General features: G+C 46.0%; 1 protein-coding gene across 13 annotated transcripts in view; it reads left to right on the plus strand.

Moving 5' to 3' along the window:
- Nucleotides 1–27,217, plus strand: part of EPS15L1 (epidermal growth factor receptor pathway substrate 15-like 1) — a 77,598-nt gene that overhangs the window by 19,300 nt on the left and 31,081 nt on the right. For all 13 annotated transcript variants that reach the window (XR_193538.1, XM_004688650.2, XM_012729065.1 and 10 more), the window contains exons 2-15: nucleotides 144–185; nucleotides 356–445; nucleotides 841–888; nucleotides 2,551–2,646; nucleotides 3,421–3,483; nucleotides 6,078–6,203; nucleotides 9,583–9,642; nucleotides 12,970–13,203; nucleotides 17,964–18,121; nucleotides 18,445–18,601; nucleotides 18,862–18,947; nucleotides 21,434–21,506; nucleotides 25,027–25,188; nucleotides 25,977–26,174. Coding sequence is in view for 12 of the 13 variants with exons in the window: in XM_004688650.2 (XP_004688707.1) it covers nucleotides 144–185; nucleotides 356–445; nucleotides 841–888; nucleotides 2,551–2,646; nucleotides 3,421–3,483; nucleotides 6,078–6,203; nucleotides 9,583–9,642; nucleotides 12,970–13,203; nucleotides 17,964–18,121; nucleotides 18,445–18,601; nucleotides 18,862–18,947; nucleotides 21,434–21,506; nucleotides 25,027–25,188; nucleotides 25,977–26,174 (1,593 nt within the window). In the remaining variant the exon portion in view is untranslated. The remainder of the gene's footprint in view (nucleotides 1–143; nucleotides 186–355; nucleotides 446–840; nucleotides 889–2,550; nucleotides 2,647–3,420; nucleotides 3,484–6,077; nucleotides 6,204–9,582; nucleotides 9,643–12,969; nucleotides 13,204–17,963; nucleotides 18,122–18,444; nucleotides 18,602–18,861; nucleotides 18,948–21,433; nucleotides 21,507–25,026; nucleotides 25,189–25,976; nucleotides 26,175–27,217) is intronic.

The raw sequence follows: 27,217 nt of genomic DNA on the forward strand, positions 1-27,217 counted from the left end.
GTGTGATACCAGTATCTGAAAATAACCTAAAGTTTCTGTGCTGAGGGCATGGGCTGTTCATGACCTCACTGTTGGTCATGACCAGCCATGAGGGAATACTTCTGTTTAGAGCGGTTCTGACCACTCTCTGGTTTTGTTTACAGATTCCAACTGGAAATCCATTATATGAATCTTATTATAAGCAGGTAAGTCTCACTGAGTCTTTTTGGGTTGACCAGGAAAGCTGCGTCTGAAATCAAAGCCAGTGTGGCCTCTAGCCCCTTCCTGTTCTTTGTGTTACCAGTTTGCAGTCTGTGTGATGGTTGCTGCTTCATCTGCTGTTCTTTTGGCTCATGGTTTCGCCCTGTAATTACAGGTAGATCCGGCATACACAGGCCGGGTTGGGGCTAGTGAAGCTGCGCTTTTTCTGAAGAAGTCTGGACTCTCAGACATTATCCTTGGGAAGGTATGTGAAGAGCAGCTGGACGTTCTCTTTTGTGGTGCCCTTCAGGTTCCCTGGCACATGAAGGCCAGCTGTGCAGACCCTTCCTTGTGGGGCCATCCCTCTATTGGCATGGGGTTTCCGGCCTGTAACTGGTGGATCCACGTGCTCTGATGGCACTACTCACCTGCTGCTTAGGTAGCAGTCTTGAGGCCCGAGTACTTTTGGAGTCTTGACTGATTACAGATTCATATTGGGGATCCAAGGTATAATCAATCCTGTTAGCTTTGGAATGTCATGGTGTTCTCTGCCACTGACTGGCTGTGGCAGGTTCCTTCCCCACAGCCTGTGTGCTTGGTTTGGGAATAAATGTGCAGTGATTTGCAGTCATACTCACCAGCATTTTTGTGTTTTTGCAGATATGGGACTTGGCTGACCCAGAAGGTAAAGGGTTCTTGGACAAACAGGTATATACACGTGTGTACAGAGGAGTGGAGAGGCTGACTGGTCACTCTGCATTCCTTCCTGGTTATCTGCATTGACAAGTATCGCTAGTCATAAGTGTGACTGTCACTGTTAAAATGAAAAGGTTTTTTTGAAATAAAGGTCTTTTGAACACTTTGGAGCCATCTTTTATGGTTAGCATATCTTTTAATATTTTGTGTGCTTATAGGTGATTAAAATGCGTTCAAGTCAAATAACTTGACTCATGAAGGTTGCAAGATTGTTCAGAGAGTTTCAGGGTCTTTCCTCTGTTCTCCGTGGAGCATGGCACCTGGAGCTGGTGAAGCTTTGAATCAGAGGACCTCTGCAGCACTGATCCCGTCTCACATGTATTTTCTTGTCCCCAAATAAGGTCGTTTTCAGTATTGTTGCAGCAGTAATGAGAGAAAAAGAAAAACCAAATTATTCTAGCTAATGTTGAAGAAAATGACCTTACTTGGGACCCATTTTTGTTACATGTTGTTTTGCCTCAAGTTGCAGTTTCCAAGAACCTTTGATGACATTGAGGACACGGTAGAGTTCTGTGTCGTTTTGTCACTTGCATAAGTTTATGTAACCTATGTAACACAGCCAGGACACAGAACTCTCCAGTAACCCAAAGATTCTCCCCTGTGCTGGCCCCATTGGTCACATCTATCTCCTGTTTCATTCTGCATCATAATTTTGTCATTTTGAGAATGGTCTGTGAGTGGAAAGTTACATACAAATGATTTTAAGTGGCCATAGTTTAATTTAGTTCAGCTTTCTTAAACTGTATTTCCAGGATGTTGTGCCCAGAGTCCCCTGATCTGACCTGTTGGTGAACCAAACTTTATTCCCTTCATGAGTTTCACTGTGCACACCTGCCTGTGACAGGTCCCTCGGGTCTCTGTGGAAGAGAAACCAGTTAATTTTGCTGATGTAGCTCCTCTGAATTTCCTTAGTTCCCTTTTTTACTGTTCTGCGAGCGTGTTGTGTGGACACAGCCTGAGATAAAATGGTTGGCACTTCTCTCTTTGTAGAAGTTATAAAAACTGAACTGTGTATGGATAGCTTTAAAACCCTGCATATTCTCAGGCCATTTGACCAATTAAAAACAATTAGGTGATGTTGCAAGTCCACTAATTGGTGTAGGAAATTCTGGGTTAGGAGAATGCTAAGTTCAGATCCTTTGTGCCAGTAATGAGAGTTGAATGCACAGCAGACCTCAGGGTTGGGATGGGCATTGAGGGGTGCTCTGTTCATTGAGACCAAGGGGAGCATAGTGCATTGAGAATGTTAGTTCCCAAACAGCTCTCTGTGTCAGATAATTTTTAAAAGATCCTTATGTATTTGAGCTATCATTTATAGTCTTAAATACACGAAGTCTGCTACTTACACAATTTAGTGTTTCCTAAATGTCAAGAAATCATTCTTTTTGTAATTTTTCAAATTACACTGATTTGTAATTTTATGGCTTTCAGAAGGTGATGGGCCAGAGTCCATTTTAGTATATTCATTTGTGCAGTGTTTCTAATAAAACCCTTTCAGCCCCATCCACAGATGACTTTCCCACGGTCTTTATTGTAAAATGAGTGAAAGTCCTCTTTTCCTGCAGCCCAGTCCTGTTAAGTGGTGTTTATGTTACACCTGTTTTGGATTTACAGGGATTCTATGTTGCACTGAGACTAGTGGCTTGTGCACAGAGTGGCCATGAAGTTACCTTGAGCAATCTGAATTTGAATATGCCGCCACCTAAATTCGTAAGTGTCTGTACCATTCAACTTCATATTCTTCAATTTCATCTTGTTCAAATACCATATGTATCTATGTTTTCGCTCTCATTTTTAAAAAAATGAGGTGAAATTTACACAACCGAAGAATTATTTTCCAGTGAACAATTTTGTGGCATGAGGCCCATTCACAATGTTGTGCAATCATCACTTCTGCTGGTTCCAGAACATTTCCATCACCCCGAAAAGAAAACCCTGTTTCTGGGTGACTTGATGGGAAACCCACGGGGATTACAATTGAGATGAAAAAAAAAAAAAAAAAGATGTACAAATGATGTAAAAATAAACTATTATTAAAAAAAAAAAAGAAAACCCTGTTTCCATTAAGTAATCACTGTTTCCCCTTTCCCAGCTCCTGGCCGCCATTTATCTGCTTCTGTCATTTATTGACTTGCCTGTTCTAGATATTTGGTGGAATCATAAATTGTGGCCTTTTGTGTCTGGCTTTTCTCAGCATAGTGTTTTCAAAGTTCACTCATGTCTAATCTGTGAAGGTTTCATCCCTTTTCATTGCTGGCTATAATGGTATTGTATTGTGTGAACTCCCCTTGTTTAGTCAGTATTTGTACCCACATTTTCTCTTCTCTTGGGTCTCTACCTAGGTGTAGACTTGTGGACTCTTATGGTAATTCTGCATAATTGTTTAGGTTTTTCCCTGTTTTGAAATATGTATCCTTTCAGTGAACATGTAGTCCTGTAATTTCTCTGTATCAGCCACAATGGAGTATTGCTCTTTCTTCCCAGCATGACACCAGCAGTCCTTTGATGGTCACCCCGTCGTCTACAGAGCCCCATTGGGCTGTCAGGGTAAGTAAGTGAGGCTGTCCTTCATGTTCTAAGACCAGGCATTTATGATCTTGTTTGAACATTTCACAGTGATTATGTCATCAGTTATATATCAGAGTGAGTGTGCCATGGAATTTGGATGAAATACTTTTTCAAACTAAAAGACTTTCAGAAAGGCTGTGGTCCTGTGTTATAATGAATGGATGCTATCTGCTAAGGTAGCTAGCTGAGTTTCAGGAGCAAACTCTTAGAAAGTTTTTACAGTTTAAATCTTGTATTAAGTCTTTTTGTTGGCTTGGTTTCATTAGGAGAGGAGAAATTGTGAGAATTTCTCAACATTGTTTTTTCTTTCTGAAAAGCTGCTGTCAGCAGTTAAAGTATTTTTTTTTAAGACAGCGGCTGTTGTTATAACAGCTGTGTTACTGCTTCTAGAAAAAAAGAATATAAGAGGTATAGTGTTACTCCCAAAGAAAATGTGTGGGACTCAGAACTGGTCTCCAAAGGCACCTCTCACTCCTTGACCCAAGAGGACTGTCACTTCTGCTCACTGTTATTTGACTTTAAATGCCTCACGTTAATAACAGTTTTCAACCATCCCTGCCTCCTGCTGCTCCCCCCAAATGTTCTGTCCTGTGTTTACCCAGCCAATCTGTTCCTTCCTGGAAAGGTTTGTATGGGGAGGTCTGGGCCGGATGCGCAGGATAAGGCTGATAGGTTGAAGAGCCTGGAGTCACCTCTGCTACAGTCTAGCATTTTGTAGGCTGTGGTCACAGTACCAAGGACTTCTTTCTCTGTTGTCTTCCCATCCATGATGCCCATCATGAAAAAAACTGCTTTGTCATGAAAAATGACTTCAAGGATACCCGATCCCTTGAACATTTGGGCCCCTTCTGGTAGTACAATGCTGAGGCCTCATGAGGATAGCATGTGGGGAGGGCACTTCAAAGAGGGGGTGCGGAGAGCAGTAGGGCAGAACAGCGCTGTTGTGGGGCGGGCCATTTTCAAGAGAGATTTAGTATTCTGTGTGGAAACAGTGAAAAACCATTCTGAAATGCCAAGTGTTGTTCTTCCTTTGAAGTTTCTTGGCTGTACTTACAGAGGCTGAGGGGTTGGGTGGGTCCTAGACACCCCTGGGCCTGGGCTTCTCACCATGTGTAGCTGTGCATGTGTTCAAGGTCTGCTTGTGTGCTCCTTTTAATTTTCAGTTGTGGTAAAATTGATAGAACATCAAATTTATCACCTCAGCCACTTGTAAGCGTGCAGTTCAGTGCTATTAAGTTCATTTATGGTGGTGTGTGATCATCACCACTACCCAACTCCAGAACTTTTCCTCATTTTTCAATCTAAAACACTGTCTCCATTAAACACTCTCCTTCCCCTCCCCCCCCGCCCCCATCATCCTATTTTCTGTCCCTAAGCATTTGACTCCTCCAGGGACCTCAAATAAGTAGAATTACAGTATTTGTCCTTTTTTTTTTTTTTTTTAAAGATTTATTTATTTATTCATACAGAACTGGGGTACAGGCCAGAGGCTCAGGGGCGGTGAGAGGCTTCACCAGAGACAGAGTGGGGAGCAGAACAGGCAGATGGACGAAGTACACTGCTGAGGGGAGCAGCGGGCGGGTCAGGAGAGGTCTGGCTCGCCATGTGGTCTCCTCCGGGGCAGGCGGCAGGCGGGAATCGAACTCATGCGGAAGTGGCTTCAGATTCTCAGTGCTGCGCTTTAACCCGCTGCGCCACCAGGGAGGGCCGCAGTATTTGTCCTTTTGTGTCTGACTTATTTCACTGAGCATGATGTCCTCAAGATTCATCTATATTGTTGCCTGTGTCAGAATTTCCTTCCCTTCTAAGGTTAAATAATACTGTGTGGATGGGCCACAGTTTGCTTATCACGTGATCCTTAGATGTACAAGTGGTAATTGTGTTTACTTTAGCGCCCACCTGACTGCAGCTTGTGTCAAAGTGGGAAGTACGACTCTTGCTGTCCCCAGCCCTGCTGCTCCCAAGGGAGACTGGAGGCCCCAGGCCCTCATGTCCCAAAGTTCCTTGGACATATCCCTTTCGTCTATTCATAGTCTACTGAGCAGTAGCTGTGCATTTGCATGTAAATCCTGTAGAAAGCATTGTTGTTCATGAAGAGCTTTCAGCATTTATTCTTCATGGGTAGACACAGAGGACTTCCTGTGCTTAGAATTAATTTTGATAAGTAGTTGCTTACATTTTGATCTGTTTTTATAGCTATTTCTTTAGTTCCTTGAGTTATGTAGGTTGATACGTAGAGTTAGTTTGTTTGCCCTAAAGAATTAAAATCACTCCTCTTGTGTCTTTCTTAGTGAGCTCCTGAGAGATAAGTAGGGGTGATCTTGTCTCCCAGGCAGCCCTGGGTTGGAGAGCGAGGCCTGGGTGAGGGCCCCTCTTTTCCCTGCTGGCCCTGGCTACCAGAGGGTAGCTGGTGGAGCTATTTTACTGTGGCAGCCCTGGGGGCTGAGGTTCCTGTGAGATTGTTCTATGCTTTAGACGTCTTGCTACCCGTTTTCACTCAACTGCAAGTCAGAGCTTATTTGAACTTTCGCATAGGTTCACTTTGACTCACTGAGTGCTTTCTTTCCCTCTAGGTGGAAGAAAAGGCCAAATTTGATGGAATCTTTGAAAGTCTCCTTCCTATAAATGGTCTGCTTTCTGGAGACAAAGTCAAGCCAGTCCTCATGAACTCCAAGCTGCCTCTTGACGTCCTGGGCAGGGTAAGTGGGCCAAAGGTTCTATTCCTGCATGTTCTGCATGGCCCATGTTTAGAACAAGTTTTATGCTTTTAAAAAAACCTGTTTGTCCTAATTAAGTGCAATTTTTTTTTAAAAGATTTATTTATTTGTGCATACAGAACTGGGGTACAGGCCAGAGGCTCAGGGGCAGTGAGAGGCTTCACCAGAGACAGAGTGGGGAACAGAACAGGCAGATCAACGAAGTACACTGCTGAGGGGAGCAGCAGGCGTGTCAGGAGAGGTCTGCCACGCCATGTGGTCACCTCTGGGGCAGGCAGGAATCTAATTCATGCAGAAGTGGCTTTAGATTCTCAGTGCTGTGCTTTAACCCGCTGTGCCACCAGGGAGGGCCTAAGTGCAATTTTTTTAGTTATAATTTTCAAATGAGATTCATGTTACAAACCCACGTTTGTACACAAAGCTCCATACCTCTTGGCTGTCTCTGGGCTGAGGTCTGAATCTGGAACTCAGAGGGGAAGGTTGTCTTTCTGGACAAAGCAGGTGCAGGCCCAGGCAGCAGCAGGACCCAGGATGGCCCCTGCTGCCTCTGGGTCTAGCATATGACCTTTGGTGGTATCTACAGGATGCAGTAAAGTATTACTGCCCCCTCTGGTTCTCCTGATACATTCTTGCTTGAATGTTTGCAGACACCCACCCATTTCATCTGTTTAGGTAGAGCCCATCTTGATGCTTTGTTTTGAAATGAGGCCACTAAGAAAGAGGATCTCTCAGATCCTTTTGTCTTCCTCTTGGCCTTGCCTTTAAGTGCTTACCAGGAGTGTTAGCAGCTATGAGTGTTAAATTGCAGCAGGGTAAAGTGGCGTATTTGTGAGTCTGTGTGTGGCACTCCTTCAGTAGCTGACAATTGGACATACTAATGTTGTACAGCTAAATTGAGAACAAAACAGACTGAGTGGGCTTTATTGGAAGGCGCTGTGGCCACAACGGAATTGACACTGGGTCATCGCTTCCTTTCCTCTCCTCTTGGCACTCACCGCCCGCCCACGCATCTGTGCTTGAGTGCATGGCGATCTGTGCGTGCCCGTCTGCGGCGCAATGCCCGCGTGCCCTTGCGGACCCTTTCCTCCTTACCCGTCACTGGGAACTCGCGCACCCCTGCAGCCTCTCTCATCTGGGCTCCATCATCGCGGAGCCTCAGCTGGTGTAGCCGTGTGCACGTGCCTTTACCTAAGCATTTGTGTACTCAACTTGGGTCACTCGGCAAGCTTTTTTTTTTTTAATCTATATTTTTCCTCTTAAGCTTTTCTAAAAAAAAATTTATTTATTTTTTTATCGTCTCTTCCAAACCATACCCCATTTGCTGCTGTGCCTCATCTCCTTCCATCCTTTCCCCTATTCCTTTTGGTAACCATTATTTTCTTTTTTGCTGAGTTAAATTTTTTCTTTCTTATATTGTTTGCCTGTAATTACTTTCTGGATGTTTATATTCTGCATGTGAATGAGACCATCCAAAATCTTTCACTTTTTGGCTGTTTTCATTCAAAATTGTCACCTCAAGGTCCATCTATTTTGTGCCAAGCCAGCAAGCATTCTTCTGCCTGCTCTGAGCCAGACCTTGTACTGTTGTACTGAACCCTGGGGGGTGTGGTGGTGGAGGGCTGTGGAAGAGGATTGGATCGGTTCAGGAGGTCAAATAAATAAATAATGGTTACTATCCTAATATTTATTGAGGCCTCCATATGGGTCAGTCCCTGCGCTTGTACTCTGCATGAATAAATACTTACCACCATTCTGTGAAAATGGTGTCACCTGTTTTCCAGATGATGAAGCAGGGCCTTCAGAGTGACTTATATGTTGCCCAGGGTCACACCAAAGGTATGAGGTCCTGGGTGGTCCCCAGAGATCCTCATGCAGCGCTCCCCTTTCCTCCTCCCCAGTAGTCATGATTCTGCCTGGAGAGGACAGTGAGAGAATAGGGTGCCTGCTTTGTTTGAGCAGATAGATGCAGGGTAGGGGTAGGCTTCATAACATAGGTGTCCTAAGTTATGTCCCCCAGAGTGAGACCGGTGGCAGAGAAGTGTTGAGAAGGTGGGCATATAACAGTGTGAGCAGAGGCAGCTTGGCGTGCTGGGTAGGGGCCAGCATTCTCCCCCAAAGGACATTGACAGTGTTCGAAGTCAGTTTTAGTTGCCACATCTGTGTTGGTGCTGCTGCCATCAGGTAGCTGGAAGCCAAGGATGCTACTCAGTACCCTGAAGCACTCAGGATGCCTCACAGAATGATCAGCCCCAAATGTTGGTGGTGCCAAAGTTATGCTCAGGCAGGGGCGAAGGGCCGTGGAGACAGGAAGGCCCATTCTGTCCTGCTTCTCCCACATAGGCCTTATTTGTGGGAAAGGGACTCTTCTGATACTCTGCTTCCTGACTTGAGATGACAGGTATATAGACTCAGCCTTGTGCCTATATCTCTGAAGGGGTATCTGTACACTTGACAGAACTGGAAGCAGATTGGGGTCCCTATCAGGAGGCCAGAATACAGGGATCCCCTAAGGGCATGAGGTGGGGTGTTAGGGTGAAGTTCTCTGTGCCAGACTGGGGGCAGGGTCTGGACCTGTGAGCACAGCTCAGTGCATTCTGGAGCAGAACCCATACAACCGTCCAGCAGGGCTAGAGGCAGGCTGACGTTGCTTGTGACCTTGTGACTGATTGATACTGGCATGTGCAGCATCACAGATAGACCCCAGGGGTTCACTTACTTAGCTGTAGTCAGTGGTGTCATGCTCAGAATTGATGCTGGTCCAGGAGGGTTGGGTTGTCTTGAGAAAATAATGCCTACAGCCTCTGTCCTGTCAAGGAATCCATATCTCCTGCCTCATCTTTAGGATAAAAGTTTGCCCAGCACATTCTGTGACACCTGCCTTATCATCCATGATAGGGGGACGAGAGAGACCCTAGAAGCTACCCCAGTGTGTGTTTACCACCTTGTCAGTGCACATGGGGATAGAACTCTGTGTGTGCATGCTACGCTGCGGACTTATGTTCAAAGTAGCATCTGCAGCAAAGCTAAGCCATCTTTTCCATTTAAGCAATCTTTGTAAGATAGTAAAGAAGAAATCAGGGCGGATATGATTATAATCACTATCATTTGTTAGAGAAAATGAACATAACAAGGTGGGAAAGATTTGCAATTATAGTATTCTTTGATGGTTTATAAAAGGCCACAGACTTTGTAAAATGCATTTTAATGGTGTTGTCTTAACCCAGCACTCAGAATCTTGAGTTCTGACTACACAGGGTCCTTCTAGCCTCAGTATTCCTTGGTCCCCCTGATCTACCCTCCTGTAAGCCTTGGCAACCCATAAATGTTGGTCTCCCCAGTAAGCCTGGCTTTTTCCTTGCAGGTCTGGGACTTGAGTGACATCGACAAGGATGGACACCTGGACAGAGATGAGTTTGCTGTGGTACGCCCTGCGTCACTCCTTCCACTCTGCCGAGGGGAAGATGGGCAGCTCATGGGAATTCTAGACTCATTTTTTCTTTCTTTTGATAAGCCTGTTTTGACATAATTTGAATTTAAGTAAAATTGCATTAGTAGAGAATTATTTTGAATGACCTTACTCAGAGCTCCAGTGGTAGGATTTTGCCACATTGCTCTATTCTTCTCACTCTGTTCCCTCCTGTTGTCCCTCTCTTTCCATGTATGTATATACGTGCACAAGTGTGAGTTTCCTTTGACTGCTTGAAGTCTTTATCCTCAAATATTTCTGTTTATTTCCTAAAGCCAGGGATTCTCTAATATAAACATTGTACAATTCAAAGTCAGAAAGTTAACATTGCTATCATCTAGTTGATTGTCTGTTATCATAGGTTACATCTTATCCATCACTGTGTCTATTGTATCATCTTACTACCTAACCTAAGGGTATTTTCAGATTTCTGTCAGTGACTTAAAAAATGCTCTGTAAGAAGGAGACTCCAGTCATGTGTCTGAGGTTCTGTGGCTCTGTCTGCCGTGTCGTCTAATCTGGAGCAGCTTTAGGTTTGTCTTGGTTTCATGGCCATGTTGGTATTTTGAGGAGCACAATCCAGCGATGTATAGAGCAGCGATGTATCTTCGGTGTGGAGTCACCTGTTCCTTTGAGGATCCAGGTTGTGCACATTCCTGAGGCGAGACCCCCAAGTTTCCCTGGGGTGTGTGGCATTGACAGAACCTATGTGATGTCTCATTCCATGTCTCTTTACCATGGTGTCACCTCAGTTGTGGTCAGTGTGGAGGCTTGATTCTTCCAGTGGTTTCTCTTCTCCCCTGTATACTCGTCAGTTCTCTGGGTTCAACTTCTTTATCCTTCTCACTATCCCACTGATTCTCACTTGAATGATTCCCTCGAATCAGTCAGGATTGTGGTAATTGTATATGGCTACTGTCTAATTCTGTCCTTTCTGTGTGTTTTCTAGTTGGCCTATGGCCAAAGGGGATTTTTTTGGTATCTGTGTGGACTCAAGGATGTGTATTCTGTTTCTTGCTTTATAATTTTTGGAGCAATTTATTTTGCTTGGAGGGAGCTCCCCCAGCTGCCCCTTTGTCCATCATTTTCTGGGCACTTCCTCCTAGCTCTTCTGATCCTCTGGCCTTTACTTTCTTAAGGGTGCTCCAGTCCTTAGAGGGGGAGTGAGGTTTCAAACTGGGGTCTGGGTGCTAGGGTGCTCAGTGCTCCTGGGTGCCATGGCCTGCAGGCCCTCCTGTCAGAATTGAGAGGTATGTTTGTGCACATGTCCCCAGGGAGTGTTCTCAGCCCTCTGCCTTCACATCTGCCTGTCCATGCCGAGCCTAGCATACCCACCACTTCTCTTCTTAGGGCTGCCTTTGTGCTGTGTGTAGGTGGGGGCGCCTTTAGCCCGGGACTGCCTATCCCCATGGCTGCCCTCTCTCCACACCCTGTTGCAGCACCCTGTGGGCGCTCCTTTTCTCCCCCCGGCCTGGCCAGCCATCCTGTGCCTCCTGCTCCTGTCACCTCCTCACTTGCATCTCTGACCTTTCTGCTATTCTGTTCTTACTGTTCTTACTCCACGCTATTCGATCTCTAAGAAGTAGAATAAAGTAGCCTGGTAGTTAAGGATAAAGCTTTATTAAGTGTTAATTATGTTTAATCATACTAAAAAAGCTATGAATTATTTAGGAATTTGTAATAATTGGGAAATGATGACATACAACAGTCTTTCTGAAATACATTTCTGTTCCAGGAATTTAAAAAAAATGTTTAAAATATGAGTTTACAGTGTACATGAGTGAAACTGTAATGTGTGTAAAGCCTATATGATTTTAAAATTTTAGGTTAAAATTTTAAATCATTTTTCTAAGGACCTGATAAATTTTTCTTAGAATTTGCTTCATGTACTTCATATTCACCATTACTAATCTTATATATTTTCCTCACCTACAGACTTTGTTCAGCTTTCTCAACTCTGAGCATTTTTCATGTTTCTTTGTCATTCTGTTTTCATTGATTAGTCTTAAATAATGTAAAGTACTTATTACATATACTGTGTCATCTTAACCTTTTGTAAATCTCTAACTCAATGGTATTAAGGCACATTTCTTATCTCTAGCTTCCTTCTCCGGAACTCTCATCTTTCTAAGCTAGAACTCTGTTTCTGTTAAACCACAGCACCCCACTCCGTTCCTCCTCACTTATTTTTTATACCTTTTGTCCTGGAACATTCCTGCTTAGTGTACTGAACTACGCCTGGGATTGTCCCCAGGAATCGGGGGATAGGCCCCTGTGAACCAGGCACAGGTTGCTACTTAAGCCACATGAACCCCAAGTTTATGGTTTTGTTTTATCATTTCTCATTTCATGGTGTTCTGTGATTGGACCTTAGGATTAATGTTAATTTGCATTTCATTTCTTTTTTTTTATTTATATATATATTTTTTCATTTCTTTTTATGAACTGAGTCTTAATATATTTTGCAGTGTTTCTAATTGACTGTAAATTTTTACCTATGTTTTGCTCTCTATGCCAAAAACAACTTAAGGAATGATTTGAAGAAGGAAGGGTTGTAATTTTGGTTTGGTTTTGTTACATTTTAAACAGGGTTTTAGTTTTTTTTTTAAAGATTTATTTATGTGTATAAGAACTGAGGTACAGACCAGAGGTATGGAGGGTGAGAGTATTCACCAGAAACAACTGAAATTACACTGCTGAGGGGAGCAGTAGGCGATAACAGGAGAGTTCTGCCATGCCATGTGGGTTACTTCCTTGTCGGCAATCGAACTTATGCTGCAGTGGCTTTGGAGAGCTTCATAATGGTGTGCTTTAATGCATTGCACTATTAGGGAGCGCCCCATAAACAGGTCTTAAACTTATATTTTAAAGAATGTTTTTTTTCACCTGCCTGCTGGGAATAGCAGGGTCTCTGGGGGCACAGCAGCCCTTTCCAGTAGTTTCTGTATGTCCCAAATATCTTGGAGAACATGCAGCTCTCTGATGTGAGCTAGAAAGTTTTAACACCTTGGAAGCCATCAGACTGGAGCTTATGGCTTTCTTGTGTGGTCAGGGACAGGTGGATACTGTCATGGTTGATTTCCTTTTGTCTTGTGTGATTAAACAAATGTCTTAGAAATTAATGTATTAGAAACATTAAGATTTATTTTTATCCTGATCAGTTTGGAAGCAGCCTCAGAAAGCACAGTCCTTGTCACAACATGGCTGCCCCGAAAGGGCTGCTCTATATTCACCCGGACCTGGGCCTGGCTGCCTGAACTTCATTTTCTTTTGTGCTCACAGGCGATGCACTTGGTATACCGAGCCCTTGAGAAGGAGCCTGTGCCCTCTGTCCTGCCCCCATCCCTCATTCCCCCCTCGAAGAGAAAGAAGACAGTCTTTGCAGGGGCCGTGCCTGTCCTGCCCGCCAGCCCACCACCAAAAGACAGCCTGCGCTCGACACCTTCCCATGGCAGCGTCAGCAGCCTAAATAGCACAGGAAGCTTGTCTCCCAAGCATAGCATCAAGCAGACACAGGTATGTATGTGCCCCTTTATGCAATTGCTCCTCAGAGCAACCATCTTACAGTTGGGTCCACTGAGATACTTATCAGGAGCAAGTAATTATACCCCCCATAAGGGCAGTTTTTGTGATTAAATTTAAAAAGTTTTGTAATAGATACTTTAGTCTGTTCAGGGTGCAGTAATAGAATCAGACTGGGGGCTTATAAATGGCAAAGATCTACTTCTTGTTATTCTGGAAACCTGATTCTAAGATCAAGGTGCTGGCACATCTGGAAGGCCCTGTCCTTTCTCACAGAAGGCACCTCCCTGTGTCCTCACAGAGGTGCAAGGGAAAGAGCTCTCTTTCCCTTTAGGGCACTGTATCCTATTCAGAGAGGTACCTTCATGGCTGAAGCACCCCCAGGAACCACATGATGCTATGACACTGGGGCTTAGGTTTTAACATATGAATTTTAGGAGGATACATATACTCTATAGTGACAGGGATTTAGAATGAACTACTCTGTCACTTGTGTATAAATACCACCCCTTTTCAAACATACCCAAATGCACCCACCTCTAGGCTTTCCCTCACATCTCTGCCCCTCCTGATCAGGCAGTCCTTCTGCCAGGAGGACAAATAACCAGATGGTGCCTCAGGTTGTGCACACTTTGTTGGGAGGCTGGTGGGACCACACTGACACATCCTAGCCCACCCAGGTGATTTTTTCCCCTCCACTCCTATGTTTTTTTTTTTTTAGTAACAGTTTATTTTTACATCACTTTGTACATTTTTTCCCCCATCTCAATTGTAATCCCCGCAGGTTTCCCATCACCATGTCACCCGTGTGCCATCACCATAATCCCGTGCACTGCCTCCCCCAGTTTTTGATCCCATTCCCCACTCCACCCCCTCAAAATGTCTCTGGTATATGGTTGTTCATTATTTTTGTTATTTTCTCACCTGGTCCATTATACTCCTGCTATGAGTGAAACCATCCAGTATTTTTCTTTCTCTTTCTGGCTTCTCTCACTCAGCATGATCTTTTCCAGCTCCATCCAAGTTGCTGCAAAAGACATGTGTTTCTCTTTTTTGGTTGCTGAGTAATATTCCATTGTATATATGTACCACATCCTTTTGATCCAGTCATCTACTTTTGGGCATTTGGGCTGCTTCCATGTTTTTCCAATTGTACATAAAGCAGCAATAAACACAGGAGTGTAGGTATCTTTTTCAATCAGTGTTTTTGTGTCTTTTGGGTAGATACCTATCCACTCCTATGTTTTACTGGACTTACTACTGTCAGGAGAACAGAGCTGGTTTTGGTTATATCCTCCGTGTTTGGCACTGATCTGGTATAGCAGATCTTCAAATAGCATTGTTATATTGTGACATTAATGAGAAAATAGACCGTGAGTTCCCAGGTAGGGCAATTGCTATTGGAGTTTGCTAGTTTTAAATATTTTTTCAGTTTATTTTTAAAATGCATTTTTCTTTTATTCTGTAGTTAATTTTTTTTTTTTTTTTTGGTATGGATTTTCTCTGGAGCTCTGGTTTTCTCCCATGTCCCAAAGATGCGCACCTTGGTTTCATGGATATCTGTTCTGGTCTCAGTTGTCCCAATTGGAGCATTCATGGGAGGGTGTGATGCACCCTGTGATGGAAGGATTTCTTTTTAGTGTGGGTCTTGCCCTGTATCCTGTGCTGCTAGAAGTGGTTCTGGCTACCTGTAATCCTGGACTGTAATCAATGGGTTAGAAAATGAATAAATGATTATTAGACGTGTTTGGGTTCTTTAGAAATTTGGTGATATTTTTGTGACCAGAAATCTGTCATAGAAACTAAACTCTTGTCTATATCAATTACCCTATGGTAAAATTGGTTTCTTTGTAACATCGCTTAATGTCTTGGTTTCTAAGAACCTAGACAATGTTAATTGAGGACCCACTGCACTTTGTTGTTTAGTCAGTACAAGTTGAGTGATCAGGTGAGCGAAGAGGTCAGCCATCTTGTGTCAGGAGACGTGGGACTCCAACTAGCCCCTTGGCAACTTCCTTTGTGTCCAAAGGCATTTCTGACAAGTACAGCATCCACATGAGCTCCTTGTAAAGGGCAACCTTGAGATTGTCTGAAAAATGGATGTGAGTTACTCCAAGAATCCTGCTTTTTTCTGCCTCATTTGTAGTTTCAAAGCAAAGCCTTGACCAGACAGGGAGATGGCAGCCTGCACCATCAGAAGAATATGCAGCTTCAGAATATGAATGATTAAAGTGAAATGAGAAACACGTAGTCAGACAGTGTTTTCTCATCCACATGATACATTGTTCAAGTTAAGCCTTTACTCCAGTGAGTAGTGGGTGATCAGAGCGATCAGGGTGACCTTCTTGGGGGGGAGACAGTGACGTAGCATGTCTGGCTCAAGTTAAGCTTTGGTTGGCGAGTTTGACATGATTGTTGTTGGAGAGCCCAGTGTCCAGCCTCGGTCTCCTTACCAGCTCACCAGCTCTGCCGGGTGTGCCCTGGGGGCATTGCAGTTAAAACTGCCCTCTGCAGGGAGACAGATGAACAGGTCAGTGAACCAAGGAAGACCAGGTAGATCTGAGAAAGCAGAATAGCCTGGAAGAGGTGGGATCAGGAGGCAGTCTTTTGCATTTGGGACCAGCTAGGGAGCCACTGAGTGCATGAGTCCTAGCTGAAGCTTGAATGACCTGAAGCATAAGGACTAGCCAAGCCAAAGTGCTGAACTTGATTATTTTACAAACAGGAAGAATTCCGGGGGACTGTGGGGTGGGGTCAGAGTGAGGGGCCAGCCCTCCACTAAGAGTTAAGTCAGTTGTATTGTCCAAGAGAACCAGCACTCGTGTCTGCAGAATTCCTGCCAAGAGTCTTGTTAAGAACTGCAGGGCAGGCTGTAGTAATACACTTGGGTTAGGTTAATAGTTATATGCTTTTAGAAGCAAGTGTGACCAACTAGCTGATGAATTTGGGCCAGCCAGCCTTATAGTGCCCCACTCTAGTATTCTGGTGGCTCTCTTTAGACCTTGGGAGCATATTGCCGACCTCCAGACTAGACTGATTTTACCTGAGATCTCTGTTGGGCTCAGGTGGGGAGAGGAGGGAGAATGTGCCCCTTTTCCTAGGGATAGGGGCAGCTGGTGGAATAATAGACATGAGAACAAGCATACTAGGACCCCTGGTCACTGTGCTATTTCTCCCCTGACTAAACTCATCTCCATGCTAATAGCACCCTGTCTGGGGCCTCTTGAGGGTGATCCTGTCCTTTCCTCATGTCCAAATGTGCAGTAAAACCCCTCTAGCTATTGGGACCTGTTCTCGTCCACTGAGGCCTCTGACTGCAGAACTAACCTGAAAGCCTACCCTTCCCTAGGGGATAACTCCACCAGAAGACTGTCGGATGTAGAGCCCAAGTCAGTGTTAGTGTCTTACTCTTGACATGCCTGAGATGCCAGAAGTCAGACAGTACCTTTCTCCTGTTTGTGCAGCATTCAGGCTCTAGTCAGGAGTTGTAATTTCTTGGAACTTGGAGGACACCGAAATTGGTCTTGCCTTCTATCCCGTCCCTCTGCTCCTGCTTCTGTGATTCTCGGGGCCTGAGATTTAGCTTGCTTGGACCACTTAAAATAATGTACCTCTTCTTCGTGAAAACTTTTATGTGTGTCCTTAGTACCTGGGAATGCAGTGGCTTGTGAAACTCATATAATAAATATGACAGGTAAAAATGCCGTTCTCCTTTGCTGTCTGTACCCTTGCTGTCTTGTTTGAATTTGGTCCCTAGGGCCTGCTACCTTTTCTGTGAATTCTTGGTTACTGTAAATTACAATACCCCCTCTCTGAAACACTGAAGCCAAGATAGGTCATGTGGTATTCTTGTGTTCTGGGTTTTGTGTTAAGATAATGAGAGAGGTCTGTTTAGAAAAAGCAGATGAGGAAAAATATCTTTAGAAAAAGAGGCAGAGATGCTGTGGAACTTGGTGAGAGCACTTCTTTCAGCGGGTTCACGTCCTGAGTAAGCAGTCGAAAGGGTCTTGTGCCTCTGCATTGGCGGTATGTAGGCGTGGTGCGCCCGCTGCTGGATTTGCCTTGCTTGAGCAGTCAGTATGAAAGGTGTGCTTATGGCAGTGGTTGAGTCTCATGGCCACCAGAGTTGTAGCTGCTTCTGCCAGGACAGGGCCTAGCAGGTGGGGAGCTCTGGAAGGTGGAGCGCACACTCCAGAGGCCCAGCATGAGGTCTCTGAGCAGCTGCTTGTCCTGCAGACACGGCTCCCCAAGTCTGGTTTTCTGTTTCTCTTGCTGCTTGTGCTCAGGTACAGAGAAGGGTATCTACAGAACTCTGGAAAGGTGGGCATGGAGATAACCTGTAGCTGCAGAGAAGCAAAAGATTGGAGACCAGGGTGGCTGGTGTGGGAGCTGGACAGGTTCTTGGGTGATGTTCCTTTCAAACAGGGGTCACTAGGGTCTTGAGCCTGGTGCTGCAAGCCCATCCTGAGGGGAGAGCCCAGCTTACCGTCATGCCCCAAATGGCAGGGTGGAAAGGCCTTTGGCAGACAGACTTCTGGGCCTTCACTTTCCTCTCATCGTGATACATCAATGGGTGGACAGAGGCACCAACCTCTCTTCAGTCTCAGTTTTCCCACCAACAGAATGGGATTCTGTTTGTCCTTGAGGTTATGGCATGAGGAGGGTTTCCACTGTAACGTATGTGAATGTCTTTGATAGTGATTGTGTACATGAGAAAAAGCTTGGGGATTCACTGTGTTAAAAAATCCTTCTAGCCGACAGTGAACTGGGTGGTGCCAGTGGCAGACAAAATGAGGTTTGACGAGATATTTCTGAAGACTGACCTGGACCTAGATGGCTACGTGAGTGGCCAAGAAGTGAAGGAGATCTTCATGCATTCAGGCCTCACCCAGAACCTTCTAGCGCACATATGGTAAGGAAGAAGAGCAGACACCTGCTCCTCTGTCTTTGGGGGCCTTGCTGTGTGGCAGTGAACGGGGTGGGCAGGAAAAGGGGCCTGTGGAAGTGAGACTGTGCTGTGTAAAGAGCTGGAAGGGTGAGCAGGACCAGAGTGGGGGGTGAGCACGCAGGGCCTCCACATCTGCTGTTACTTAATTCTAGATTAGTGGGAAGCCTAGAGCTGATGCAGCCCATTGTTTCTGTTGCTCATCTGTACAAGCGTGGGTTCCATGACTTGTATCTCCACTGGCTGAATCCCTTGCTTATGATGTGTAATTTGCACCCCATCTTCCCCAGGGCCCTGGCCGATACCAGGCAAATGGGGAAGTTAAGCAAAGACCAGTTTGCATTAGCCATGTACTTCATTCAGCAGAAGGTCAGTAAAGGCATCGACCCCCCTCAAGTTCTGTCGCCGGACATGGTCCCACCTTCAGAGAGGGGCACACCCATCCCGGTGAGTAGCCTGGCTGTACCGTCCCCTTATTAAGCCTCTTTCAGAGCTCATCACCAGGTGGCGCCAGTAGTCCACAGTCTGTGCCCCAAAGTGATCTCTCCTCCTGGGGTCTCTGGTGGGGGTAGGCTGCCCCAGTACTCCCCAGTAGAGCAGAAGATAATACGGACTTTGTCCTTTATTCTAAGACCTCCTAGTCTAGTCCCTGCTGAGTGGTGAGGTCAACTCTGCAATTCCTAACTCCTGTCTAAATTTGGTTCCAGGACAGCTCTAGTTCCCTGGGCTCAGGGGAGTTCACTGGTGTGAAGGAGCTGGATGATATCAGCCAGGAGGTCGCCCAGTTACAGAGGTGCGTGGGAGGGCCCCTTCCTCCTGACCTGCCTCACATTCTCCTGGGTTGCCGGGAGTGTCAGAGGCTGTGAAACTGTAGAAACTTGACTATTACCAGTTTGTGCCGCAGACAGGAAGGGACATGAGTTCTGAGTTATTGGATTGGCCTAACAAGCTGGTAATGTTGGCCTCACTACTGGTCCTCTGTCTTTAGGGGTCTCACTATGTGGAAATGAAGGGTGGGTTGGGAAGGGGATCTGTGGAGTTGAGACTGCTGTGTGCAGGGCTAGGGTAGGGGGTGACATTGTGCCTTGGAGCAGGGCCAGAGAGGGTGGGGGTAGGGTCCCAATTAGTGTGGCCATGGAGACCCAGGTGGGTGGTTGCTAAGCAGTGTCAGTCCTCAGTCGCAGGAAGGTTTGGTCCCCCCCTAGGGGAACATAAAGCGGGTGAACTAATATTGAACATGTGCCGGGGCCTCCGCTCTGGCTTTCTGCTTCACTGCCTCTGCCCTCTTGTTTCCCCTCTTGGCTTTGCACCCTTAGTAGAGGAAGGCCCTACGAAGCAGAGGCAGGTTAGAGGTCAGGTGGAACTGGTCCAATGCATGGCGGGTCCCAGAGCCTCGGTCACCTGCTTGTAGCTGAGCTCAGAGGTGGTTCTGATTCTGTCACTCCTGTTTTCACACCAGGGGTCAGCACATGTAGTTGGCAAGGTTGAGAGAGTCTGTGAGGGCAAGGGTCAGTGTCCTGATGCCCTGACAGTCCAGGACCGAAGGAATAGGTGGGGGGTGGGGGTGGGGTCACAAGAGCCAGGGTCCTGAAAAGGACGGCAGTGACAGGGTCAAGCCAGGGCTACCTCTTCATAGCTGCAGCCCTAGCAGCTGGGAGTCTCATTCCCTTGGGAAGGCAAGAGTTGGACTTGGATCGACCCTGTCGTGGCTTTGAGGGTGACCTGGATGATGGGTTGGGTCTGACGAGACATGGCTCTCCCCTCAATGTGACCCAGCCACAGAGGTGGGTCTGCTGAACCCTTGCTGGTGCCTACTATATCTGAGGCTGGCGGAAAGGAGTATTTAGACACTCGCAGTTGTTCCCGTCTGACCTCAGTGGCTGCAAACGTTTTGTCCCAGGAAGGAGTGAGCAGGGCTGGTTGGCCACCGGAGGTTCTTGCCCTGGAGGCATCTAGAGAGGGCCTTCGTCTTCCAGCTGCTATGAAACAGTTACAGACTGGCAGCATAACAGACATCCTAATTTTCTTCATCTTGCATTTGGAGGGTAGATCTGGAATGTAACAAGGACCCTCTTCCTGGTTTACAGGGGGCAAGAGCTGGGACCTTTCTGGGTTTGTATTTTTAGGGATATTGATTCTTATTCCCAGGCTCCTCCCTTACAACCTAATCACTCTCAAAGGCCTGATCCCCTGAAACCTCTACCTTGGGGGCTAGGCTTCAGTGTATGAGCTGGGGGGACACAGGCACTCTGTCCACCGGCAGCGACTGGCTGCTGTAGGGTGAAGAGACAGGCAGGGCTAGCTGAGCGTTGATTGCACAGCAGCCAAGAACAGCCTCATCTGTGGGAACATCTGGGGGCAGTGGCAAGTACAGAGACACTCACTGCCTGTCTCCTGCCAGCCCTCTCCATTTCCCACCTGACTTGGCATCCTTCCACACTTCTCACTGTGTTCCCTCAAGACGAATTGTGCCTTTCTGTCTCTGTTCTTCACCAAAGCTCCTGAGAACCCTCCCCAGCCCTTCCTGGGCAGGATGCCTTCACCGCTTGTTTCGTGGGATTTCCCGCGGGGAACTTTATCTGTGCTTTGGTTGGTTACTGCCCTGTAAACTTGAAGGCAATGCCTCTCGTGGTATGGGATGCATCATGTTGGTGTTTCTGGGAGGTGGACCCTTGCCATTGAGTGAGCAAGTAAGGCTAAATTTTCCCTTGCTGCAGAACAAATCACCACAGATACAGTGGCTTAAAACCATGCAAATTTATATGTGTAAGCTGTCAGAAGTCCAGGTGTGCTTGATTGAGCTCGCTGCTCAGGGTCAAGGTCACAGTGTTGGCTGCCTGGGGAGGAATCTGAATCAGTCCCTTGATAGCTGGGTCTGAGAACTCTCTCCCTACTGGGTGCAGCAGCTGCATTCTGCTGCAAGGGGCTACTTTGCTTCCTCTTGAGGCCTGATCAATATGACAGCCTTCTGAAGAGTCCTGCTCATCCGGTGCTTACCTGGGCTTTTCATCCTGGGCATTGCTGACTTCCTCTTTAAAAGAGCCTACTTTGAAGGACTTGAGTTGTCATGTTGAGATGATAATTATGGCATCCGTGGGTTCCACCCCCACGAAGGAGAGGGGACCTTGTAGGGTAAACATCTCTGGGGTCTTTCCTAGACTTGCATCCCAGCATTCCCTTGGCAGGTGTTCTGATTTGAGAAGTCTGGGTGGGGAACATGGCTGAAGTAATGATCGGCTCATTCACTCTGTGCTTTCCTGAAATGTTTTGAAAACTCAGAGAGAAATACTCACTGGAACAAGATATCAGAGAGAAAGAAGAGGCCATCAGACAAAAAACCAGCGAAGTTCAGGTAAGCACAGCGCCTGTTCTAGTCAGGTGGGCCTTGTGCCCAGGGGTGGGGTATGAGGAAGGTTGCCCTGTGCTTGTCGGGAACTTGAGCTGCAGGCTTTCTAGTCAATATTATTGTTTCCATAACTGTAGAGGGGAAGTTCTTTTTAAAATAAAGTTGAGATTATAATTCACATATTATAAAATTCACATTTTTTAGGTGGGCCATTTGGTGATTTTTAACATAATTTATTATGTTGCTTAACCATCAGCTCTTTTTAGTTCCAGCATATTCCATCTAATTAAAAAGAAACTCATCCCCACTGCAGTCACTTCCCATCTTCTCCTCAAACCCTTCTAACCTTTTCTCTCTGCTGTGTATGAATATGCCTATTGTAGACATTTCTTATCAATAGATCACTCAGTTGGTCACCCTGTGTCTGGTCTCTCATTCAATACGATGTTCTCGAGGTTCATACACACTGCATGATGTTAGAACTTTATTCCTTTTTATGACAGTGATATTCCACCATTTGGATGGACCACATTGTGTTTATTCATTCATTAATAAATATTGGGTGGTTCTGCTTTTTGTCTGTATTAAGTAATGCCCCTATGAACATTAATGTAAGGTTTATTTCTCTTGGTATCTACCTATGTTTGAAGCCACATGCTAGCTCTTATTTCTTTACCTTTTGAGGGACCATCACACTGTTTTTAAAAAGTGGCTGCATCATCTTACATTCATACCTACAATGCACGAGGGTTCTAGTGTTCCACGTCCTCGCCACCACTTGCTATTTTTTTTTATTGCAGCCTTTCTGGTGGCTGTAATGTGGTATTTCATTGTCCCTAGTACTTTTCCTAGTGATATTGAGTATCTTTTTGTATATCAGTTAGCCATTTGTTTATCTTTTTGGAGAAAAGTCACTTTCTTTGTCCACTTTTTAGTTGTCTTTTTCTTTTTTTAAAGATTTATTTATGCATACAAGCACTGGGGTACAGGCCGGAGGTGCAGGGGATGAGAAGATTTACCAGAGACAGAGTGGGGAGCAGAACAGGCAGATTGACTGAAATACATTGCTGAGGGGAGCAGTGGGTGGGACAGGAGAGGTGTGCTGTGCCATGTGGGTCAGCTCCCTGGAGGGCATGGGATCAAACTTATGCTGCAGTGACTGCCGAAGGCTTCATAGTGCTGAGACTTAACCCCTTGCTCCACCAGGGAGGCCCCCTGTTATTTGTCTTTTTATAGCTGATTTATGAGAGTTCTTTTTATTTTCTAGATAATTCCCCTATCCGATATATGATTTGGAAATAATTGTATTTCATCTGTGGCTTCTCTTTTCACTTTATTGATGAAGCACAGTATTTTTAAATTTTGGTAAAGTTCACTTTCTTCTTGCTCTTTCTTTTGTCATCATACATAGGAACCTGTTGCCAAATCCAGGACAACAAAGCTTTACACCATGTTTTCTTGTGGGGCTTTTTATACTTGTAGTATTTACACTTGGGTCTGTGATCTTTTTAGGGCTCACTTTTGTATATGGTGGTAAGGAAGGGGTCGAGACCTCATTCTTCTGCATGTGGAGATCCAGCAAGAAGCTGTTCTGTTCTTTCTCCCTAAATAGTCTTGACACTCTCTGGAAAATCAGTTGGCTATAGATGTGTGTGTGTATTTCTGGACTCCCAGTTCTGACCCATTGATCTGTATGTCCTTATGTAACCAGTACCACACTGTCTTGATGACTTTACCTTTGTAATGGGTTTTGAACTTGAAGTATGAGCCTTTGAGCTTAGGTCTTCTTTTTCAAGATTGTTTTGAGTCCCTTGCATTTCTTTATGAATTTTGGACTATGCTTGTCAGTTTCTGTGCAGAGCCCAGCTGGGATTCTAGTGGCAATTGCATCAGGTCTGTTAACTGGGCTATCTTTTTTTTTTTTTTTAAGATTTTTTTATTTATGCATACAAGAACTGGGGTACAGGCCAGAGGTGTGGGGTAGGGGAGAGTGAGAAAATTCACCAAGGACAGAATGGGGAGTAGAGAGGCGGATCCACTGAAATGCACTACTGAGGGGAGCAGTGGGCGAAACAGGAGAGGTCTGCTGCGCCATGTGGGTCAGCTCCCTGGCTGGAGATTGAATTCAGGCTGCAGCAGCTGTGGATAGATCCACAGCGCTGTGCTCTAACCCCCTTTGCCATCAGGGAGGGCCCACCTGGATTATTTCTTATTGCACTAACATACCTCCCCACCCCCTGTGCCCTTCTAAACCACACTGGCAGATCCTTTTCCCTATGGGACTCTTAGATGGTTTCTTCTCTATTACAGAATGAGGTCCAGATGTACACATTAGACCCGACCTGCCTACCTCCTTCATCTCTTCCTCACCCATCTCTTGTCCTTACCACATCTCTGCCACCAACTCCCCTTTCACACATCCTGTTACCTCCCCTAAACTTGTCAGACTTGAGATCCATTCCTCAAGTGAAAGGTTGAGACAAGCAGATTGAGGAACAGAGAATTCAGCTCCCAAAGTTGCATTTGCTGTCACGAGAGGAGGGAGCTGATATGTTTTTGTAGGGAGAGGGAGACCCTGCACCTTCTTCTGATTTTTCTGAAATAGCATCAGCCGCCATAGACTCACTGCCCTATCTTCACTTAACCCCAGGACCTTCACATTCACTGTGGGTTGTGCGTTGATTCCCAGCCAGCCCCTCCTAATGGAAATTGCATTGTGTACTGCTTTTGCTCACTAAGGCCTTCTACATGTACCCCTCTGGGATCTTTTCCTAGAGGTCCAACAGTTCAGGGAGACCTATGCTGTCCTTAGTGGCTATACTTGGGGAAGCTTCAACAGTGGACACCCGTATGTGATACCCCTCTACTTGAATGGCTTACAGGAGATACCCACTGCAGAAACCAGAGCAGTCTCTTTGGCTTAGTCAGCAGCATGGCCTCTGCTGCCTTCATCTTGTTTGCCCGTGTTCTGGTTAGAGGGTGACACCCTGACCCTTCTTATGCCCCTGCTCCCCCCCTCAGGGCTTCTTTCCTCCCGATTGCCTCCTCCTCATCCTGTGGGTTCATTCTAAGTAGTGCTTCCTTGGGGATCTTCTTTGCCTTTCCAGTATTTAGTCTCCCAGGTCCCTGTGATTCCCACTAACAGCTCCTGTGCTGTCACTCAGTGCTGCTCATTCCAGTTCATCTGTATTTGGCTAATGCCTCTTACTATGCCACCACTGGCCACAGGTCACTTGAGATCTCAAAGCAGGTGGAGGAGGTGTGTTTCTGCTGTTGGGTATCTACCCCACCTTCCTAGCCCCTGGTCTCTCAGACCATCACTGACTATTTGCTGAAAGATTTGGTGAGAGATTGAGCCCAGGCTGCCAGGCTGAGCTACACACACATGTGGCAGGTGTGTGCAGGATGCTGGTCTGACTTCAGAGTGGGGTTGGGGTTTGTAGGCTCCTGCCCTGGTTGTGATCGTGTAGTCTTGGATGCGCCCCATCTTCTGCATTTTCAAGTGAATTCATGCTACCTTCCTTAGGAATTACAAAATGATCTAGACCGGGAAACAAGCAGTTTGCAAGAGCTGGAAGCTCAGAAACAGGATGCCCAAGATCGCCTGGATGAAATGGACCAGCAGAAGGCCAAGCTCCGTGACATGCTCAGTGATGTCAGGCAGAAGTGCCAGGACGAGACCCAGATGGTGAGTCGGCGCTCTCTAAGCTGCTCTCCACTTAGGAGGCCCAGACAGTCTACTGGTTAAATATTTCCTGAATGTGTCGTTTGGAAAAGCATTCAAGCATTTGTGACCTGACCTTAGCCTCACCCACTGAGTGTAAATGTTAATAGCCTGGGTCCTCACAAACCTGTGTGTGACACTTCCCTACACCCTAACTTGAGCCTCTTAGCACATGGGCCAGGATGCCACTCTCCTCTGACTTGCTCATGTGATGTCTTCCTGTTGGTCACAAACCAGGAAGGCTGCAGCCGCATATGTCTCCTCTGAGGCCTCTCATAGGATACCCAGCCTTTGGGGATTGTTTATCCCCCTTGTCACACACCTCCATATTCCAAGTGATTGCTTGGTTACACAGGGGCAAACATGTCTGCCTTGGCATTTCTGTCTCTTTTTTTTTTCTTAATGCATACAAGAACTAGGGTACAGGCTAGAGGTGCAGGGTGGGTGAGAGACAGAGGGGAGCAGATCAGACAGACTGACTGAAATATACTGTGAGGGGAGCAGCAGGCAGGACAGGAGAAGTCTGCCACACCATGTGGGTCAGCTCCCTGCCAGGAATTGAACTTGTGCTGCAGTGGCTGCAGATAGCATCATAGTGCTGTACTTTAACCCGTTGTACCACGAGGAAGGGCCTTTCTGTCTTTGTTTTGGATGTGGAGTTTGGGCCTAGTAAGGAAACCAGGTATCGGGTGTCTGTCTCCTGGATTAGCTCCTTTCAAGAGTCCTTACAGTTACCTTCCATCTTATTTCAGATCTCCTCATTGAAGACCCAGATTCAGTCTCAGGAATCTGACCTCAAGTCCCAGGAAGATGACCTAAACCGGGCCAAATCGGAGCTGAACCGGCTGCAGCAGGAGGAGACACAACTGGAGCAAAGTATCCAGGCTGGGAAGGTCCAACTGGAAACCATCATCAAGTCCCTCAAGTCCACACAAGATGAAATCAACCAGGTATCCACAGGGGTGGGCTGCTGTGACCAACTGCAGAATAGGCTCTTCTGGGCTTTTTTGCCCAGTGTAGTGCCACTGTGAGCTGTCACATTTCTGTGTGTGACTGGCAGGCTTGAGTGTGTTCTGCAGATGCTTGTTCCTTTACTGCCACCTACCGCATTTATGTTAGGCTCTCTTCATGACAGCTGTCTTCTGGAGGGGAGCACCAGAGAACCCCTCAGTGAGTGTTCCAGTATCTTACTGACTTTGCCTTGCTGACCTTTTTATCTCCCCACCTAAGTGCATGTCACATTATGTTACCAGCTATTGCTAGCTTGGTCCTTGCACAAGTGAGGGTTGTAGAGCTGGCACATCGAGGAGGCCCCCCCTGTAAAGTGTATGGTGCCCTGGTCCAGTTCTTCAGGCTGGACCAACCATTTTGCCTCCCACTGTTCATGAGCAGAGGGAGGGCTCTTTTCCTGATTGCATATATGGAGTGACTCCTTGCTGGCTGTTGGTTGTCCCCCTCTGCAGGGTAGATGTGATGTTTGCTGTTGGCAGTATTGAAATGGCTACTCATGTAGCCTTGTTTGGCTGAATCTATCTCTTTGTTCTTGCCAGTTTACAGACAAGTGTGCAACATTCAAGGATGTATTATTTTCTAATGTGCTCTTTTGTTAATTACTCTCTATAGAATTCTCATAATTCTTTACCCTCCCAGCCTTTAGTGTTTGTAAATGTGGATAGAAGCCAAAACCTAAGTATATGTTATTGATAGTAATAAGAACTACTGTTTATCATTTCTGTGTTTGTGAATTTGCAATCTGCAGTTGGATATTACCCATAATACCCAATGCTCCAATTTGGAGAGGAGGAAACAGAGGTTAGGTCACTATCCTGAAATCACACAGTTTGTAGCAGACAGACGTGTGCCAGGGTCTACTTGACTTCACAGTTTTCCTTCCCCTGGCCTTCCTTCCCTCCTCAGGAATGAGGAGGAGCAAACGGGATAATGAAAACCCCATGAAAGAAGGTGACAGTAGATATCATTTTGAACAGATGGA

This window comes from Condylura cristata, unplaced genomic scaffold, assembly GCF_000260355.1.
Source record: "Condylura cristata isolate star-nosed mole 26May11 unplaced genomic scaffold, ConCri1.0 scaffold00024, whole genome shotgun sequence".
Taxonomy (NCBI): Eukaryota; Metazoa; Chordata; class Mammalia; order Eulipotyphla; family Talpidae; genus Condylura; species Condylura cristata.